Source organism: Miniopterus natalensis, chromosome 13 (assembly GCF_054644295.1).
Source record: "Miniopterus natalensis isolate mMinNat1 chromosome 13, mMinNat1.hap1, whole genome shotgun sequence".
Classification (NCBI taxonomy): Eukaryota; Metazoa; Chordata; class Mammalia; order Chiroptera; family Miniopteridae; genus Miniopterus; species Miniopterus natalensis.
The window spans coordinates 11,012,572-11,031,315 of NC_142093.1; the positions used below are offsets into that span (position 1 = coordinate 11,012,572).

At 51.1% G+C, this 18,744-nt stretch overlaps 1 protein-coding gene across 4 annotated transcripts in view; it reads right to left on the minus strand.

The window, feature by feature from the left end:
* Positions 1 to 18,744, minus strand: part of OTOF (otoferlin) — a 76,537-nt gene that overhangs the window by 30,480 nt on the left and 27,313 nt on the right. For 3 of the 4 annotated variants that reach the window (XM_016210156.2, XM_016210177.2, XM_016210160.2), the window contains exons 5-8: positions 16,399 to 16,580; positions 4,951 to 5,024; positions 3,498 to 3,624; positions 3,004 to 3,058 (exon numbers count right to left, since the gene is read on the minus strand). In XM_016210156.2, the coding sequence (XP_016065642.1) occupies positions 3,004 to 3,058; positions 3,498 to 3,624; positions 4,951 to 5,024; positions 16,399 to 16,580 (438 nt within the window). Of the gene's footprint in view, positions 1 to 3,003; positions 3,059 to 3,497; positions 3,625 to 4,950; positions 5,025 to 11,644; positions 11,690 to 16,398; positions 16,581 to 18,744 lie in introns of all 4 variants that reach the window. The other variant, XM_016210167.2, reaches the window with a different exon arrangement.

An 18,744-nucleotide genomic window follows, 5' to 3' on the forward strand; every position in this document is an offset into this window, starting at 1 on the left:
ATCGAGCCCGCAACCCGGGCATGTGCCCTGACCAGGAATCGAGCCCCGATCTCCTGGATCCTAGGTTAAACCTGAACCTCTGAGCCATGCCAGCTGGGCAGAGGAGATGCTTTTAGTAATTGACTATTCTACCCTCTCCTTCCAAGATAAGGGACATAGTCCCTAGGTGGCTTCATGAAAGCCATCGCAGGGAACATGCTGAATGTAAATCTACACCTTTGTCTTGGGAGAACCCAAGAGTCATGGCGCTTTGTGACCTGCTTCTGAGCGATCTGATGGTGCTGTAAGAACATTAGCTGGGAGGTGGAGATGGGAGGTGATGGGCCCTTTAGTACTGTCCTTCTAAAATATCCTTTACCTTCCCGTGACTCCTGGTGGCAGGGATGTGACATGACCGGATCTGTGCTTTGAGAAGATCATAAAGGATAAAGCGGAGAAGGCAGTCAGAGGGCAGGGAGACCAGAAAAGTGGGTGCAATACTGCAGTCGAGGCTGGGGGTCAAGGGTCAGTACGGGAAAGATGACATGGGGGTGCAAACTGGAGAGATGTTTGGCGGTGAAACATCTTAGGTCCTGGTGTTGGGAAGAGAGAGGAAGGAATAGACTCAAGACTTGACCCACCGAGAGTATCTTTGCCAAGAGCTGAGCTTTGCTCACTCTGCTGGGAAACTGCATATCCATGGAGAGGAGACTGTGGCTTCTCGCTTTTGAGATGTCAACAATCAGAAAAGGGTTTGTACATTATATACATTCTAAACAGAAGAAACAGGGGTATGAGTATGCCACGGTCTTTTCACTGTTCTGAGCCCTCAGGATCCTTCCTGGATCTGAGTTCAGCTAAGTCCCTCTCCTGTCACCAACTGGCTGTGCTTTCTTAGGTCTTTCTAACTCAGCAAAGCCAAGTTCTGCTAGAGAGTCAAGTTCCTTCTGGTAGGTTTTCTTGCTTTATACATCGTGCTCACTGGAAGCAAGAATAATTTAACATTTGCATCCTCAATGCTCTTTCTCAAAGTGTGTTAACACTTGCAGTTGAGATGTGAATGAATCTGTCAGGAAATCCTGTGTTACCAGGTTAAATACAACTGTTTTGTTTGATTCCGATTGTTTACGAAGTCTTTGGAGGGAAAATGTTGGTCTAGTTAATACAAGCCTCTGGCAGGAAGCAGTTTGAAAGAGCCTTGGAAAACAAGCAGGAGGTGGTAAGCTGAAGATGAACAGGGGACAGAGGAAGCAAAATGTCCCAAAGGCTTAGGGAGAAATTAGTCGTTCTCGCTGCTGCAGTCAGACACCCTGGGGTTTGAATCCTGGCTCTAGCTCTGAATAACTGTGACCTGGTCAAGTTCCTTGGGCCTCAATGCCTCACCTATGAATGTAGTAATACCTATATTTGGGGGGTTGTAAGAGTGACATTAACTTAAGTGGAAAACACATATACAGCTTCTGACATAGTGTCTATAATAAAATAAACTTTAAAAAAATACAGTTTCATTAATAGCAACAAAAACTCCATTCTCTATATGCCCTGGCAGGCTGGTGACACAATATCTGACTATGGGGTCTTTGTTCTTTGGAATTTTCCTGTTCTCAGCACATAGAGGAGTAAAGCCCTGAGCCCAGTCCCCTGGCAAAGCCCTCAGAAGTCTTAGAACACTCTGTGCTTGGGTTTTGGCAGAGAGGTGAGGTGTTGACATACCCAAACCCAGTGGCTTGAGGTTGTCTAAAACCACAGGGGCAGGGGCACTTAACACCATCTGGGGCTATTTTTCAAGCACCTGGAAAGACGATCAGAAACTGGATGAAAACAAACTGAGGTGAGGAGCAAGGGAGACAGGTGTGTCCACAGAAAACATGGCCAGATGTACCTGATACAAAGAAAGGGGCCATCTAACCCATTATATCATTGCCTGCGTGATGATATAAGAAGGGGTGGTGTGCAAGGGGTCTGGGAACTGGGCATAAAAGATAAGCTCCAATCTGGGAGAGGGGACTCACACTGGTTCTGAGGTCTGGAGCTGGGACCTAGGGCAAGAAGTGTAGTGGTAGCCAGGTGGGGTCTCCTGAAGGCTCTGTCCCCTCTCACTAGCCAATATACTCACTCAGTGCTAGGAATGCCCAGCAGTCTTCTGACCTATAGCTGGATCTCATCAGCTCCCAAGGGAAGGTCTAAAGCAATGGGTGGTCTCTTAGCCCTTTCTGCTTTCAGTTTATAAATAGGTACTAGGTGCTTCTGGCTTGTACATTAGCCTATTGTGAGTTGTGTTAATGTAATTCAGCCTCTCGGGCTCTGATCAACTCTGGGAAGAGATAAAATTGAGGATGTGGTCTTGCAAAGCTGAGGATCAGGTCCCAGACTGGGAGAGCTGCACTGGTGTCCAGTTACCCTGTATGGCCCTGTCCCAGCAGTGACCAGTCTGCATTGTAGCCACATTAACAATCTTACAGCTGCAAACCTCTTCCAATCTCAGGCATTTTGTCTCCAGTTATAAAAACATACAAACAAAAAAAGTGTTAATTTCAGAAAATACAGAAAAGCAAAAGGAAGAAAAAATACCCACACTCTCACTATCTATGGACAACCAAGATTGACATTACTTACAGCATTAAAATAATACAAAACAGAAATTTTTAAAAATACACCAAAGAAATCTTTCTCAGAGGCTCTTATTTTAACTGTTGGAATTTTGTTTGGAGGGGTTGCTCCTTGGTCCCTTTATGGTTTTTCCAGGTCCCTCTCACTTACAAAGTCCAGAGCTGGACACAAAATCCCAGAAGGGCTTTGACCAGTGTAAGCAGAGTTTTCAAGCTCCACTTTGGGTTTGTACCTCTCTACTTATGCCACTTCTCTGTGTGCCTCCCAGGAACAAGGTTATTCTGGGGATTTATATTTGGTGAGGTTGTCCATGGCCCTCAGATCCCTGCCGCCACAGAGTCTATAATGCACATGTGCCCCCCCCCCCCCCCAGCAGAGTCTGAAAGGCATGAGGCCTCTAGTTGCCCCACCTACCTGGTAATCCATGGGCCGCCCGGCACTTGGCTCCATCTTTATGTCTGGCTTGGATCTGGGGAGGAAAATGTACTGTCAGGTCTGGCATAGGGGATTGCTTGCAGAGGGGAGGAGGGCCCTGGCAGTGGTTGGACTTTGGAGAAGGGTAGAAGGACAGAATTGTGGTTTTCAAACCCCAGGACTGCCAAACAGAATGGGGATTAGTTGTTCTCAAAGGTCCCAACAGAGAGGACTAACCAATGGCAGAATTAACAGGGAGGCAGACATCGATCAACAGGTTCAAATATGGGCTGGGTGGCTCTGTGATTTCCCTGGGCCTGGGGGCCTTCAGTAACTTGGGAACCAGCCCACAACTGCTGCACTCTGCCTTTGTAGGGAGAGGGGAGAGAGATCCAGGAAAGGAAGGAAAGGGCAGGGTTCAGATGAACCCAAATTCCCACCTTCCTGCCTGATGGGGTGGAGGCAGTTGGGGATGTGGGGCTCTGCCCACTCACCGCTTGTTGGAGACATTGGTGGTGAGAGCTGTGACAGAGGCTAGCGACACAGAGTCTGGATCCAGCCCATCCCCCAGCCGCATGGCCAGGCGGTCAAGGTTGTCCATCTCCAGCACTGCCGGTTCATCTGGGGAAGAGAAAGACTGGCTAGGTGGGTGGGATGGTGCGATAGTGACTGTCTTTCCTCTTTTGCTCTGGCATCAGGGAAGTTAACAGTTTAATTCAAGGTATATCTAGGAGCATCTGCTAAGAATATCATGGCCTGTATATCTACAGTATTTTCTACCTAATCTTTATCTTTAATTTTAATTGATTTTAATCATATCTGGTCTTGCTTTTTAAATTTTAATTGAATGTTACTCTTTTACTGTATGTTACTTACTTAAGCATTGAATAGCCTCACGGAAGAAGGTAGGAAATAAAGAAGGCATACTTATGTACCTCTCATAATAATAGCTATTTGTTGACTGGCTACTATGTGCCAGGCACAATGCCAGGCACTTTATACATATATCTCTAGACCTCATAGCCATGCCCTGCCAAGATGGGCACTATTCTCATGTCACAGATGGGGAAACTGAGGCTAAGGAAGAAACTTATCCATGTAAAAGAGCTGGTGGAATTCAGAACCTAACCTTGTACTAATGTGTATTAATCTGATGAGACAAAGAAGTGATGCTTCTAAGAAGCCACCCAAGGATGGGTGGTGTGGGCCTCAGCCAGCAGCTACACTCTCTCCAATCTAAGGAGGAGAAGAGCACCGCTGGAACTGGCATGGGGGCAAGAGGGAGGGAGAGGGATTCTGGGGCCAGTGGGCCACTCAGTGGACACTGGGGAGCGCAGCCAGGAGCCGCGAAGGAGGGCATGTGATCAACAGGACCTGGGTCAGAAAGCTACCAGCATCTCCTGTTTTCTGCCCGTCCGCCTCCCAGCCCGCTGCTCCAGGGAGGACCAGTGCCACAGGCCACTGCAGCCCCCAGGGCCCTCCCGCCTCCCCCCCAGGCCCTCCCTGCAGCAGGTGAGAGGGAAGAGGGACAAGCACTCTCGGGACTCAGGTTTTGCCCCAGAAATAAGGAATCGACCGATTTTCGTGCGTTGTTACTCCCTACGCTAATTAAAAATCTCTAGGCATCTCCACCGAGAAAACAGAATGGGAGCAAAGAGGGCGGGAGGAGCCTTTCGTAAGCAGGCCGGCTGGGCAGGGGCTCGCTCCGCCCTGGCCAGCGGGGGACCGGGCTCCACGCTCCGCCGGCCGAGCGGCCCCTGCTGAGGACCGCCGTGAGGACCTGAGTCCTCCGCCAGCCAATGGGAGGCCAGGCCCCGCCCAAATGGCTCCGCCGGCCAATCGCAGGAGAGCCTGTTGGGGCGCTGCTGGCGGAGGGGCGGGGTTTGGTCTCGGGGGCGGAGACATGGCTGGACCTTGGGCTGGGCTGGGCGCGTGTCCCGTCCGTACCTTGTCTGTGGGTTTCGTCCTTGTGGAGCCGGTTCTTCCCGAGCTTCATGGCGGAGAACACGCTCCTCCCGGTTCTGTGAGAGGAGCCGCCAGAGTGAGGGGGGAGGGAGACGGATGCAAGAAGGAAGACGCACAAACCCGAGAGAACACGTGAAGGAAGGGACACCCAAACCCCAGCCCCTCACCCACCGGGACCGAGGTTACTGGGAGCCAGGCTTCCCCAGCTGGAAGCCAAGAGGGTGACTTAGGGCCGAGGAAGCCCCACGCTTCCCTGTGCCTTCACGCCACTGAGGAACAGACCGGGCACCAGCGACCAGAGAAGGCGGCCTTCAGTTGGATAGCCCCGTTTAGTTTAATTGGATCCTGGGCCGATCTCAGCCCTCTCAGTCCAGCCTTAGAGCTCCAAGCTCCACCAGTGCCCCAAGCTGCTCCTCTATGCCCCTGCACCCCACCTCAACTGGGTGGAAAGAAAGCCAGCCAACCAGAGACAAAGCATCAGAACAGAGGGGTCAGGACAGGACTCAGAGGGGCAGAGGCCCAGGAGCTGGGAGATGTGGTTGAAGCTACCTGCTCAGCTCTCCGATGGCCCTGGTGCTCAAAGCCTGCCCTGCTTTCCCCAACCTCCCCGTGCCCTGGGATTCTCCTTGGTTCCCAGCAAAAAGGAGAGAATAGGCTCTTTCCCATCTATCTTTGGTCCTGGCTTTCAAAAGGCCCCTCCTGCCTGTCCCCTCTCACTGCAGAATCTCCCCTTCCACCAGCCCCCAGGAACGTATGGCAGACTCCATAGTTCCTACCTCTTCCTCTGGCTTGGTGTGGCCTTGTGCCCTCAGCTGAAGGGCCCTGTAGTCAGGGGGGCTGAGTGAAGGGGGCAGGGGTCCTCACTGTCCCTTCCGTGATGTCTCCGGAGCGGAGCCTGTAATCCCTGGTTCCAGGAGGGACCGGGAGTAGGATCAGCAGGGGGTAAAGTGCAGTATTCCATTACCCCATTAATATTGCACTAGCTGGATACCTGACTCCCTCCACTTCCCATTGTCCCTCCTTCTGGGTGTGGCCCTGTCATCCTGTAGGCCCAAGTGGGGTAAGGTGCAGGCTCCAACCCTAAACTCACCTATAGCAGAGCCCACCCATCTTTGGGCCATGCATCTCCCAGTAGAAGCTTGATTATGGTTCTTTTTCTTTCTTTCTTCTTTTTAAAAAAAATTTCTCCACTTTGTGTCTCTTATAAGAACATTTGTTATTGGATTTAGGGCCTACCTGAATAATCCAATATGATGTCTTCATCTCAAGATCCTTAACTTAACTACATCTGCAAAGACTCCTTTTCCAAATAAGGTCATATTCACAGCTTCCAGGGATTAGGACATAGACATACCTTTTTTGTGTGGCCATCATTCAGCCCACTGCAACTTTTAAAAATACATGTAGATTTCTAAGGTGCTGTGATATGTTACTCTATTAGCTCAGTTAAGAAACCCAGAAATTATTTTCCAATAGTTATTTATTCCGTAGACATATTACTTACCCAAGCTCCCTGCTTGCTATGCTAGTTAATGTAAGTTGAGGGAAACCATTCTGTTCTTGTAGAGATGGCCTAGAAACCTCAAGCCTCTCTATTCAGGGTTGGAAAGCCAATCTCATCCCCCCAAACCTGGCCCTATCCTAGCCCCAGGCCTTTTCTTTACTCTTTATCTATCAGGCAAGGCGTGGAAAGATGTGTGTCTGTCTCCCAGTGAGGGAGCAGCCAAGAACCACTCCTTTCATGTGGCACTAGCTCACAGGTTAGGAAGCACTGGCATGTCCACGATTTTCTAAAAGGCATCGGGTAGGTGAAAGAAGGCTGGGGTGGCACTGATCTGTTGCACTCTCGAGCATCATGCTTTCTTGGACATAATGGGAGGAGAGGGAAAGGTTTTCTAAAAGTGGAAAATAGATGCCTTTGGAATTATTTTTAAAAGTTTCTCCCTTCTAATAAGGGAATATATCACATATATAATAGCCAACATGAAATTATGTAACCTTTCATGAGCAACTACTGTGGGCCAATGGCTTTCCAGATGTTTGCTCATTCCAGATGTTTGCTCATCGCAATCCTGGCAGGGACATACACCTCTCATTCAACCCAGGAAAAATCTGAGGCCCTGAGAGTAGGAATTGAAGCACAAAGCTCCTGTCTCTGAGGCCAGCCATATTTCCACTGCATCTTTGATGCTGTGGCATTGTATTTTCTGTGAGTATGAATTGCATCATCCCAATCACTTGGGACTTTGGTATAAAGTCCCCAGGGTCTGCACTGGTAGGTATAGGCATGGGCCATGTGCTGATGCAGACATCTTCTGTGAAGAGTCCCATAGACCATGCCTATGTTTACAGAGAAGGGGCTCATTTAATAATCTAAGCATCAACACATTTTGGGAGAGACTGCTCTAAATATTAAATTACTGGTGACATAACACTGAGCAGATCAATTAACCTATTAGAAACAGTTGTTCAATGGTGAGAAACGGACCACCCTGCCTGGCTTATGCTGAACCATCTAGTGCGATTTCTCCTTGCCTGGTGGTCTTAAAGGTAGAGCTGCACTCTGACCCCTGCGACGGGAAGTGTACCTACTGTGGGCCCTCACTCTACTTTCTGTCTCAGTGTTTGGGATTCCTTTCCTCCCAGCCTTGTTCTTTCCTAGATTACCCAGGAGTCTCCTGCAATACCCTTTGCTTGACTTTGTACAATCATTTCTCGGCCATTCCTGAGCTGTGCCATCCTTAGAGTCCCCAGCCCCACCCCATGTGTGATCTATGCCATTACATGCAGCCTACTCCAGTCACATAGTTCCCCATCCCACCCTCTTTTCCTAATCCTCCCCCTGGAAAGTGCTCTCAGATGGTAGGTCAAAGTCATACGTTAGGTTAGAGCAGCCCTTGTCTGGAGAAGCTGACTTCTGGGTATCCTGGGACAGGATCTGGCCCTGCAGCCTGAGGCCCAGGGTGCAGGGAGCAGAGAATTGTGGCTTTTCGATGCTGGTCCCAAAGATCCACCAAAGTAGAAAAGGGCCTGCCTTCCCTTGGGTAGCTATGGCCCTTGAATTCAAAAGTTACTTTATTCCTTAAAATAAGCATATTTGGAAGCAAAGATTGAGACCTTCAAACACACTATACTTACCTAACCAGTCTCTACCATACCCTAAAGCAATGCAAAGGAGAAACCTCTCTCCCCAGATCCTGCATAATTTTAACCGACTCAAGAGGACAGGCTCATTGGAGGTACTCCTGAGTGCCTGAGCATGGCTAAGATGATGACTTATCCCTTTATGACAAATGCAGAATGTTTAGTGAGAGTGTAATTTCCAGAATTCTTACTATGCTCTGTGCCTCTGTTTCACCTGGACTCACTCTTCAATTCATCTGAAGTGTGGGCAACAGAGCATGATGTCATCAGCTATCACAGCCCCTTGTCATCTTCCGATGGATGACACATCTGAAGTTCACTATAGAAAAAGCCTATTGCAGCCCCAGCTCCTGGAAAGCAGCATGCTTGCTTCTCTTGGCAAAGGGCAAAGGTTATTTTTTAAATAAATGTTAAATTAATCAGGGAAATTTGAAGATTACCCAGTTGTATTAAAGACTTAGATTTTTAAAATCTAATTTGTTGATTAGGTTACTGGTGGCTGAGGTTTTTTAAAATTAATTCTATATTTGGTCTTGGTGGGTTCTCCAATTACCAAAGACATAATGTGGCGAGAAAGCTGATAATCAACTCAGTGAAAAACTACTTTGCAACCAAGTGGCCCCTTTATTTGTGGCTGCATGAAAGCGGGAGAAGCAGGGCCCAGGGGCCGGGGACCTCTAGAACCCTTTGAGGATTTATGATCACATCTGGGCTTCACCATTCCTGGATTCATCAAAGTCAGAATGCTATGCACCTACAGTTTAGACCACAACTTCTCTCTAGAGAGAAGATTTTAAAGGTAGTTCACTCACTGTAAACTCTCTTTACATCTATAGAACTGATGATTGCCTTGCTGGTTCCACGGCCCCGATCTAGAAGGACGTCACTGTGGTTGGGTGATGCACTGAGGGCCCTGGGGGAGACCTTGGTATTTACAGTGACTGGGAACATTGGCCAAACTAACTGTAGTGAGGTGGGCCTCACTAGTTTGCTCTCTGTATTATTCCGGAGGTTATGACATAGAGTGTGTGGCTGAAAATGAACAGCTGGCCTGGCTGCCCAGGGCTTCTGCCTTAAGACCACCTTCAATTGGAACTGCAGTAGCTCAGGCCTCAGGAGAAACAAAATGCTGCCAAATAAAAGCAGAGTCTGGGGATCTTCTCTAGTTCGTTTAAATGGCCACATTTTCAAAACCTGGGGACATGTTCTCCAAGTGCTCCTTTGTGGGCTTATTTCTCTTCTTTCCCATGCCCAGGAACTAGTAATAACTGCAGCTGTCACAGTTGCCTTTCAGTGTGTTGAATTTCAGTTAGTTTTGAATGTCTTCCCACATCTGGGCAGGACAGGCTGGCCCTTCATACAAGAACCTGTCTCCAAACTGGCCTGTTGGCACATGCGTCCTTGCCATACCGGCAGGCCGGGGGGCGGGGGGAGCTTGTGTACTTATCCTCACATTTTCCAGGGGCCCTGGCTCCTCCGCTCTCCCTGGTGACCCAACCCCCTGCAAGGCCCAAGCAAACAGCATCATGGACACAAACCAGCCTAGCCTACAATTTCACATACTCGCAAGGAGCAAGAGTTTCCTCATGGCTCTATTCTTAAATTTTCTCTACTGCAACTTACACCTATTTCCACCTATTTCTCCTTGGTGGAAATAGAAACTAACAGCTTTGCCATATAATAACCTTCCAGAGATTTAAAACCAGTTACTACTTTTTCTTCTCCAGGCTAAAAAGTTTTCATTTGTTTAATCTCCTCTTAAAAATTCCATTTTCCTACCCTTTTAATTGTCCTAAGGCTCTAACATTAAAATTAGAATAGTAAATGCCAGTTCACTTTATCTCATGTGTTAATTAGAGATGGCAAGAGATTGGAATGGAGGAGCTAGGGAACCAGCATTTGCAGTGGGCCTACTGTGTGCTCACACCGCGAGACACACTTCAGTCCATCTAGGACCAGTCAGGGATCAGTCCAGTCTGAATCCTAGAGGACAAACTGGCCCAGGACAGGATGGGGAGCTGGAAACCAGAAGGGCCTTAGAGAGCATTGCTGCTCTCACACTGGGAGTCTGGGGGACAGACAGGTCATTCCTGTTTCATGCAGGCTTTTTACGTGTAAGTATCCATGTAGAAACCCAGGTCCTTGAACTCTTTTCCTCAGAGGGACCCTCAGCTCAATGTCTGCTATCATTTCCCCACCTCCCAGGATTCGGCTCCCTAGCTCCCTCTCCAAGCCTGGCACATGCCGTGCCTGAGGTTCCTCCCTTGCTTGGACCTGGCAGACTCTCCCAACCCTCCAGGTCTCTGGGCCCGAGCTCTCCCCATGAGGTGCCATTGCCTTGTCTAGATTTTGGCTCATGTGTAACACTCGGAATAGGAACTCAATACACTTTTGTGAAAGCAACGAGTAAGGTTGAGTCCCCAGGATCTTAAAGCAAGCAGATACCCCAAGCCCACGGCAGTGTTAATCACTTCAGACCCCTATATACACAATCCTTCTGTCTCCACAATATTCTCATGCCAACTAATTTTGAACTTATTAGGATCACAGTTTTGAGCAAATCTCTTAACATCACAGGGGCTCAGTTTCCCTATCTGGAAAATAAAGACCACATTCCTGGCTTTTCAGCTCTCATTTGTATATTTGGAGAGTTAAATTAAATTTAGAATACAGTCTAGCACTCTAAACTCCCTGAGTCTATTGTAGACTCTGGTAAAAAGTTAAATTCCTGAGTTTTAGTCCCAGCTTTGCCCCTGTTCTGGGGAAGTCGCTTCCCCTCTCTGGGACTCAAGATTTGTCAGCTGTAAGAGGTCCTCTCCAGCATGGTTAGCCCCAATTGTCACTGACCCCGTGAATTCCCTGTGATGCTAGAGAGTCCTTGAGATGACATGGGTATTTGGAGGGGCCTGTGAGACCCACATCAACCCCCAGGCCTTGAGGGTCCCTGCCCTTTGCGGTCATCCCTTTCATCAGGAGTCCCCCCTCCTCTCCCCTCCCAGATAGCACCTGGTCTCTCCCTCCCCAGGAAGCCTACTAGAGACCAGTCATTTTTCCTGAGCTTCCTGGGGCTTCCTGCTCTGGCCACCACCCTGCAGTCACTCAGTGCCCAGAGTTTGTCCTCTTTGGGCCGCATGTCCATCTGCCCAGCCCTATCTTGATTCTGTGGGGGAGGCAGTCATCGGCTTCTTGGGCCTCCCCAACTCTTGTGGCTTCATTCACACCCTCCCACACATGGATACCTAAGGGCCTGACTCACGGTGGTGGGAGCTGAACAGGGAAGAGGGAGAGGAAAGGAGGGAAGAGGGAGTGGAAACCAGAAGGCCCAGCCACCTGCCCGCCCCAACCCTAACACCTCCCTGTCCCTCACCCCCTTGGTCAGGTAGAGAGATCTCCCTTGCCCTGCCATCCCCTGGTGCTGACTCTGCCAGGACAGTCCATGACTAAGCCCTCCGACATGGGCCGTCCCAACATCCGCACCCTGTAGTGAGGACCCTTCGAGCCCCTGGGCTCCGCCCTGGCCTGGGACACCTACTTGTGCTCGCCATCTCTGCCTCCCTTGGTCTTCTCTTTGCCTTTGCTGAGTAGGGAGAAGAAATGAGGAGACAAGAGGATGTGTGTGAGAGGGTGTGGACCAGAGACACGTGCAGACTTAGCCCCCGGCCCTGCTGGCTCCCATGTTTCCCAATGGCCTCTTTGTCCCACAGTCCCCTCAGCCCACAGCCTCTCACTTCAGCACACCTAAGCCTGCAGGGCGGGAATCCGACAGGTTGGGGACAGAGAGCCCTGGAGCCCTGGTGAAGGCAGAGGCCTCAGGGTATCAGCTGATTTCCTCCACCCTCAAGGTCTAGTGATTGCTAAATGTGGGTCACAAGGGCGTCAGGGAACTCAGTTAGAGGAGCCTGCCACCCTCCAGGCCTGAGCCACTCTACTCCTCCCCTGATCCCCTCCAGTGGAGTGGGGACCTTCCAGGCCCTGAGGGCCTCTGACAGCTCAGAGCCCAAAGGCCTAGACAGATGCCAGCAGAAATCCAGCTCTGGTCGTTCATCCTTTCCAGTGGGCGAGCTAGTAAGTCTAACTCTTTTCAGAGGTCTTGTAATCGGCTGAGACCACTGAGCAGAGAACAGAGAAGGGGTGACCGTCTCAGCAGCCCTGCCCTGGCCCTGAGCCTGGTTAGGCGTTGGCTGCTGTTGGGATCCACTGAGAGCTGCATGGGGCTTGTTCTGATGGAGCAGGGGCTCCAATGAGTTTTCGAGAATGGGAGCTGAATGGGAGGTTTACTGGCCCCAGCCTCACACTAACCCAAGAAGGGCCATTTTTCTCTGAATTACTGATCCAGGTTTTGAGGGAAGTTCATGTATTATTTTTAAGGAATCATATGAAAAGTTTGAAAATCTTTGCAGTAGAGGAACCAGAAGGGGAAATGTATTACCCAACTGTGGGCAAGGGCCGGGCAGGAAGGTGGACTTTGTGTAGCTGAAGGGATAAAATGGGATGATTTTTCTCTTTCCCTGTGGGGTTTGCTCTGAAATCGCAGAGAGATGTCAGGCCAGGCCTGGCACAGCGTGTGCCCGCAATTTGGGCACACAGCACACACCACCTGGCACATACCCACCCTCCCCCCTCCTCACGCTCCAGGCCTCTGGGCCAACAAAGGGGCTGCGCACAGGCCCACACTCCAAGTGTGGAAATGCAGATGGGAAAGGACTCTCTGAAAAAATAATACCCTGCCTGGCGGGTGGCTCAGCTGGTTGGAGTGTTGTCCTGTACACCAAAGGTGGAGGATTCGATTCCCAGGCAGAGCACATACCTAGGCTGTGGGTTCAGTCCCCGGTTGGGGGGCATACGAGAGGCAACCAATTGGTGTTCCTTTCTCCCTTCCCTCTCTAAAAATCAATAAAAACATATCCTCAGGTGAGGATTAAAAAAATACCCTCATGATTTAACTAGAGCCACTATTATGACTACAACTGCCATTAGTAACAATAAGTGCAAGGCGCTGTGCTGAGGACTCTAACGTGCCTTGATGCCTTGACATATGGAATCGTCCATCTCGCAAGGCAGATCTTGTTACCCCCTGCTTCCAAATGAGGGAGCTGAGGCTCAGCTTGCCCTCTGTTGCTCAGCCATGAGCAATGGGGGTAGGATCTGACGGCAAGGTGGTCCTTGTTGCTAGGGAAGCTCTTCATGAAGCCCTGGGTAGGCCTGACTTTTCTCCTAGAGTCCAGGTTGTGCTTCTAGTGTCCCAGCCTGGCTGGGTCAGTTCTGGTCCTGAGCCAGCGCTCGTTCTCTGTGAGCCTCAGTCTCTCGGCCTTTCTTAAGCTCCCATCCCCATGGCTCTGTGTGGCGTTAAAAGCAGCTGCAGGGCAGAGGATCAATACGGCTCCCACTGGGGAACTCTGGGGTTTGCTGGTACCCAAGTGCTTTATGGCGCCAGGCCTCAGGTGGGCACTCAGCCCTGGGTGGGAGGTGGAGGGGACCCCAACCTCAAGGGAAGAGGCTGGGTTTGGGAGGAGTCTCCTGAGCACTGCTTCACCCCAAATTCCCAACATGGCCCTGACTCTGGCTCCCCTGCACTGCTGCACCTCCCGAGCTTAGCCTAGGTGAAGCGACGAGAGCATGGGCCTGAGAGGGCACAGGAACCGGTAGAGCAGCACTCTGGGGGTGAGGCTGGGTGTGCTGACCCATCCACACAAACCTGTGCACGCTCTAGGGCACACGCCCCACGCATAGCTCTGTCAGAGCCCCCAGCCATGCACATGTGCCCCACTGCCCTCTGCCCCATGCATAGGGGGGAGGGACCTGGCTTCCTTGGGTCTCCACTGGAGTGAAAGAATGATCCATAAGTAGAAGAAAAATGTCCCCCATTGACCCCCCCAAGATGAGACCCAGCAGAGAGGAGCCTAGCAAGAACCCTTACATTCCCAGGGCCACCAGGAAGGAGAGTGGGGCAGGAGGCGGGACCATGGAGGGCAGGAGGGCCAGGAAGGTGGAGAAAATTAGGAGAAAGTCTAGAATACAGGGAAGCCACAGGAAAGCCCCAAGTCTCTAGATGGCAGCTGCAAGATAAAAGCCGGGCTCTTTTCTTTGTCCTTTCTAAGATGTGGCTCTGAGAGCCGCCACAGCAGCAGAGCGCAGAGACCAGCCGTGTGTGCGGCTCACTGGCCTCACACAGAGGGAGAATGTGAGCGTGTGCAGACGCATGTGCACTTGTGAATATGTGCTGAGTATCTCTGTGGAGACCAAGGCGGATGTATACTGATATGCAAGGGCCCTGAGCATCTGAGAGCAAAGTGCCTGTGCATCTGAGAGCAAAGTGCCTGTGGGGTTGGTGATTCGCTTACTCTTTGCAGTGCTGACAGCGGGGGAGGTGTGGAGAACACTGCGAGTGCGGGAGACCCCGCTCTGGCCCAGGGCCGCCGTGAAGCTCCAGCCGTGGGCTGAGTTTGTTTGCGAGCCTCTGGTATAGAGTGGGGTGGCCCAAGCTGAGCAGAAGCTCCATCCACACCCTGGCCCACTCTTGTAGGGCTGAGAGAGGAACTGGCTTGGCACTGTCTGAGCCACAGCTGCCCAGGTGGGCAGCCCTTTCGACTGTCCAGGGCTCCCAGAAACTTGTTTCCCATGGGTGCTACCCCCAGGATCCAGAGTATCCCTGGGTCCCTCAGGATGTTGGAATTGGAAGGGAGCCAGGATGCTCAACCTATTCCTGGTACTGACCCAGAGTGGCTAGTGACTTGCCCAAAGTGACTCAGCTAGTTAGTGGCAGACAGGATGGAACTTAATGGAACTTAGCTCTTCTGACTCAGAGCCAGGCCCCCTTTCCTTGCAATTGGCAGCTCTTACGTGGCTTCCAATCTTGTCCCCAGAAAGTCCTTTCTTAGAGCCCACTTGCAGTCTCAGACAGCCCCATGCCAACACTTTCTTACAAGGGACAGAGGATGGGGACCAGGTGGTGCCTTTTGTGTCAGCATCCCTGGCTCCCACTGGGTCCCGGCTCCCTCTCTCACATTTCCAGCCAGATCCCTGGCCTTTGATTGTCCAGCAGCTAAGAACCTGTTTGTCACCAGCCCTTACATGGGGCAGCACTTGGCACCCCAGTCTCAACCTGTCCCTCCATCATCCCTTTGGCTCTCTGAACAGGTAGGAAGGGGCCTCATTGTTCTGGGCCCCATTTTACAGGTCAGAAGAGAGGGTGAAGAGGGCATGTGACTGGCCGAGGCTCACAAGGCTGGTAAGAGGCAGAGCCGAGACTCAGATCTGGATCTCCTGAGGCCAATGTGCAGGCTCTTCCCACCCCACCTGACCTGGAGTCTAAGGAGGGCAGGCTCCTAGCTGGCCTGGGCGGTGCTGCCCTACCCCACAGCGGCCCGAGGTTAAAGGTCCAGCCGCATTTGTCACCGGCCTGGTTCCTTTGGCTCCCAGAGTTTTGTAAGCTTGTATCTGTGTGAGCATCTGTGGTTGTATGTATGCGGGGAGTGGTTCAGGTGTAAAGAAGGAAAACATGTTTGTCCGATAAAAGTATCAAATGCAATTCTACTAATTTAGAATGTGTGTTTTTTTGGAAAGGAAAAATTTTACTTGGAAAGGAAAGGGTAGAAGGAGATTGAAGGGAGATGATTGTAATGGGAGGGGTGCATCTGTTCTCTCAAAAGCAACCCATCCTTAGATGCACCCTCAGCTTACCTGCATTTTACACATTACCGCCAGTGACCTAGGAACCTATGACAATGTTTTACTAGGCCAGGTTGTGCCTCTCTGGGCTCTAAGAGTAATACAATTGTTTTCTTTTTGGGGGGGTAAAAATAGTGCATTCGGAAAGCACAGGCCTGGACACAGCTTCCGCTGTCATCTGCATGGTAGGACATTTGCAGGTGTGAATTCTGGACACTGAGGGTGCTGGGCTGTGATCTCAGCAAGAGAGGCCAGTCCCAGCCAAGACCCCTGGCCTCACTCTGGCAGGGAGAGGCCGCCTCGCTTGGGCTGTCACTGGGCCAGGACAGGGGCCAAGCTGCCTGGGGCTGGGCTGGCACTGCTGTGACTTGAACAGAGAGATCAGGGACTCTCCCTCTCTGAGGAGGCAGAAGCCACCCTACTTCTCCCTGGTGAGCTCTGGAATAGGGGCCTACTGTGGGGGTGATACAGAAACACCTTTCTCCCTCTCATTTGCCTCTCGAGCAACTCAACCCTGTCGTCTGAGCTCAGTCAGGCCTAAAGGGGCCCTCCTGGGGGACTAGGCATCCACCCTGTGTCTTTGGGGGCAGTGGGCATCCAGAGGCCCCAGCCTGTTACCTCCGGAAGCTCTTCTCGCCCGGTGGCCGGGAGCTGGGGCGGGAGCCGGGGAGCAGTCCATCTGTCTCCTGGCTGTCCTTCTCTTCCTCTTGAAGGGATTCATCTCCCAGGAAGTCCCCGTCATCCCAGGAGCCCACTGTGCCGTCTGTGTCCTGATACCGGATTTCCACGCACAGGCTGGTCTAGAGGGAGAGAGATGGGTGGTGAGCAGCTAGGACAGCAACAGCAATCAAAATCCCACACACTCCGCTGCTTTGTGATGCTTGCGAAGTGCTTTCCCTTCCTGAGCTCAGTGGAGGAAGGCGAGCCAGGTATTATCCTCCCCCATCTCCGATTTTGCAGATGAAAAAACAGAGGCTCAGAAAGACGGATATTCAGAGTCAGTCACCTTAATAGGCCCCGGCCCTTGGCTATTAGAGGTCAGGGACTGGGAGGGCTCCAGTCATGCTTGCGCTTCCTCAGTGGGTAACTCACTCCTGAGGCCCACACGGGCACCCTTCACTCAGTGGGTGGGCCTCCAAACGCCCAGACTTAGATTTCCCAAGGGAACAAAAAGGTGCACACATTTTCTGAACCCTCGCTGTGCTAGATGTCATAGTAACATGCTTTAATGTAAACTCTTTGATCTTCTCAACACTTCAACCTACCCTGCCTACCATATCAGAGAGGTTAAGTTACTTGCTCAAAGTCACACAGCTAGGAAGTGCTGGATCTGGATTTGAGCCCAGCCTGCTGACTCCAAACCCCATGTCCTTCCCACTGAGCCAATGTGGCCCTGTTGTTGTACCAAGTACACAACATGGTGGGAAAATAGTGGCCTGGAATCAGAAGCCCTGGGTTCCGGTACTGGCTCTGCTGTTGATCAACTCTCTGACCTTGACCAAATCCATTTTCCATCCAGGACATCAGGGTTACCATCATAAAATGGGCAGCAGGTAGGTGGTGGGTGGGCTAGTCTTTTCTGCAGCTGAATTCCTAAGTCTAATTCTAGAATACAGGGCATGGCTGGCTGGCTCGCCATCCCTGTCCACTTCCCCAGTTCTCTCTTGTCTCATTTCCACATTCAATTCTCTTTTTCCAGGTGTCTATGTTCTCTTCTAAGTCCTCTGTTCCCACTGGCACGCAGCTTGTTCTGCATCTTCTCTCTCCTCACTGGGGTGACTGAGACCCCAACCTCTGATTTCAAGGAGCCCCCCATGCCTGCACCCCCTGTGGAGAGAATGACTTGGCTGGGGCCAAACTGAGAAGCCCCAAATGCTTTTCTTGTTCTCATCAAGGAAGTAAGGAAGTGTCTTGACACACAAAGGCACTATAGGAATTTCTGGCCCCCCCTGACACTCCTCAGAGAGGGTTCCTTCCATCTGGCTCCCTGTGGCTGCAGTCTTGCCTTCTGAGGCTATTCTGCTGGCTGCTGCATAGGGCCATACATATGTAGAGCTCAGGTGGAGGAACCATGGTACAGATCCATTTTACACATGGGTAAACTGAGGTCAGGAAATAATAGCCAACAATATTATTTTATGTATTAATTGAGCACTTACTATGTGCTTAACTGTTTTAAGCACTTCCTGTGTATTCTTTCAATCCTCCAAACAATCCTGTGAAGTAGATACTATAATTTTGCTCACTTTGCAGATGACATGTCACCTGCCCGAGTCTCACAGTTAGTGAGTAGCCTAACTAAGGTTTGTACCTGGGAGCGTGTTTCTCACCACTATGCTGAACTGCCCAGGAGTGGACATAATGAAATCAAGGGGATGGATGTGTCAGAGCAGAGCCTGGGGTCTGGGCCCCCAAATTGCTTTACCTCCTCCCTTTGTTGGAACATGTGTTAAGTGATGACAGATTGTATGTCGTTAGTGCATGTGTGCTTATGCTGGAAGTGCTAGAGTGGGATGTGACAGAGAATGGAAATGAGGTCCCTGTCCTCACAGAATGGCTAGTCTTAGTGGGGAGCCAGGAGTGCAGAGTGAAGACCATGCCCTGGAGTGGCTGGCAGAGCTCAGCCTGGCCTTCGGCTAACCAGAGAGACCCCTCTAGTGATTTCTGAGCTGGGTCCATTTGGCAGGACCCGCTGGTGGAAAGGGAAGGACATCCTCAGTTGCTCTTCTCTTACACTCTAGGAAGGGCTGCGATGTCCACCTTGGGACAGCAGACTGACTGTGCCATACCCCAATGGCCCTGGCCATAGCCACCAGAAGGAGGGGTTCTGGCAGAGTCTGACCTGAGTCACCTCCTCCTGTCTCACCTCTCCGCCCATGAGGAGTGCTCCCCAGACCAGTCTGTGTGTGTGGGGTGAGGTGAAGCAGGCCTTGGGTGACCCCATAATGAGCAAGTCTAGGTGCT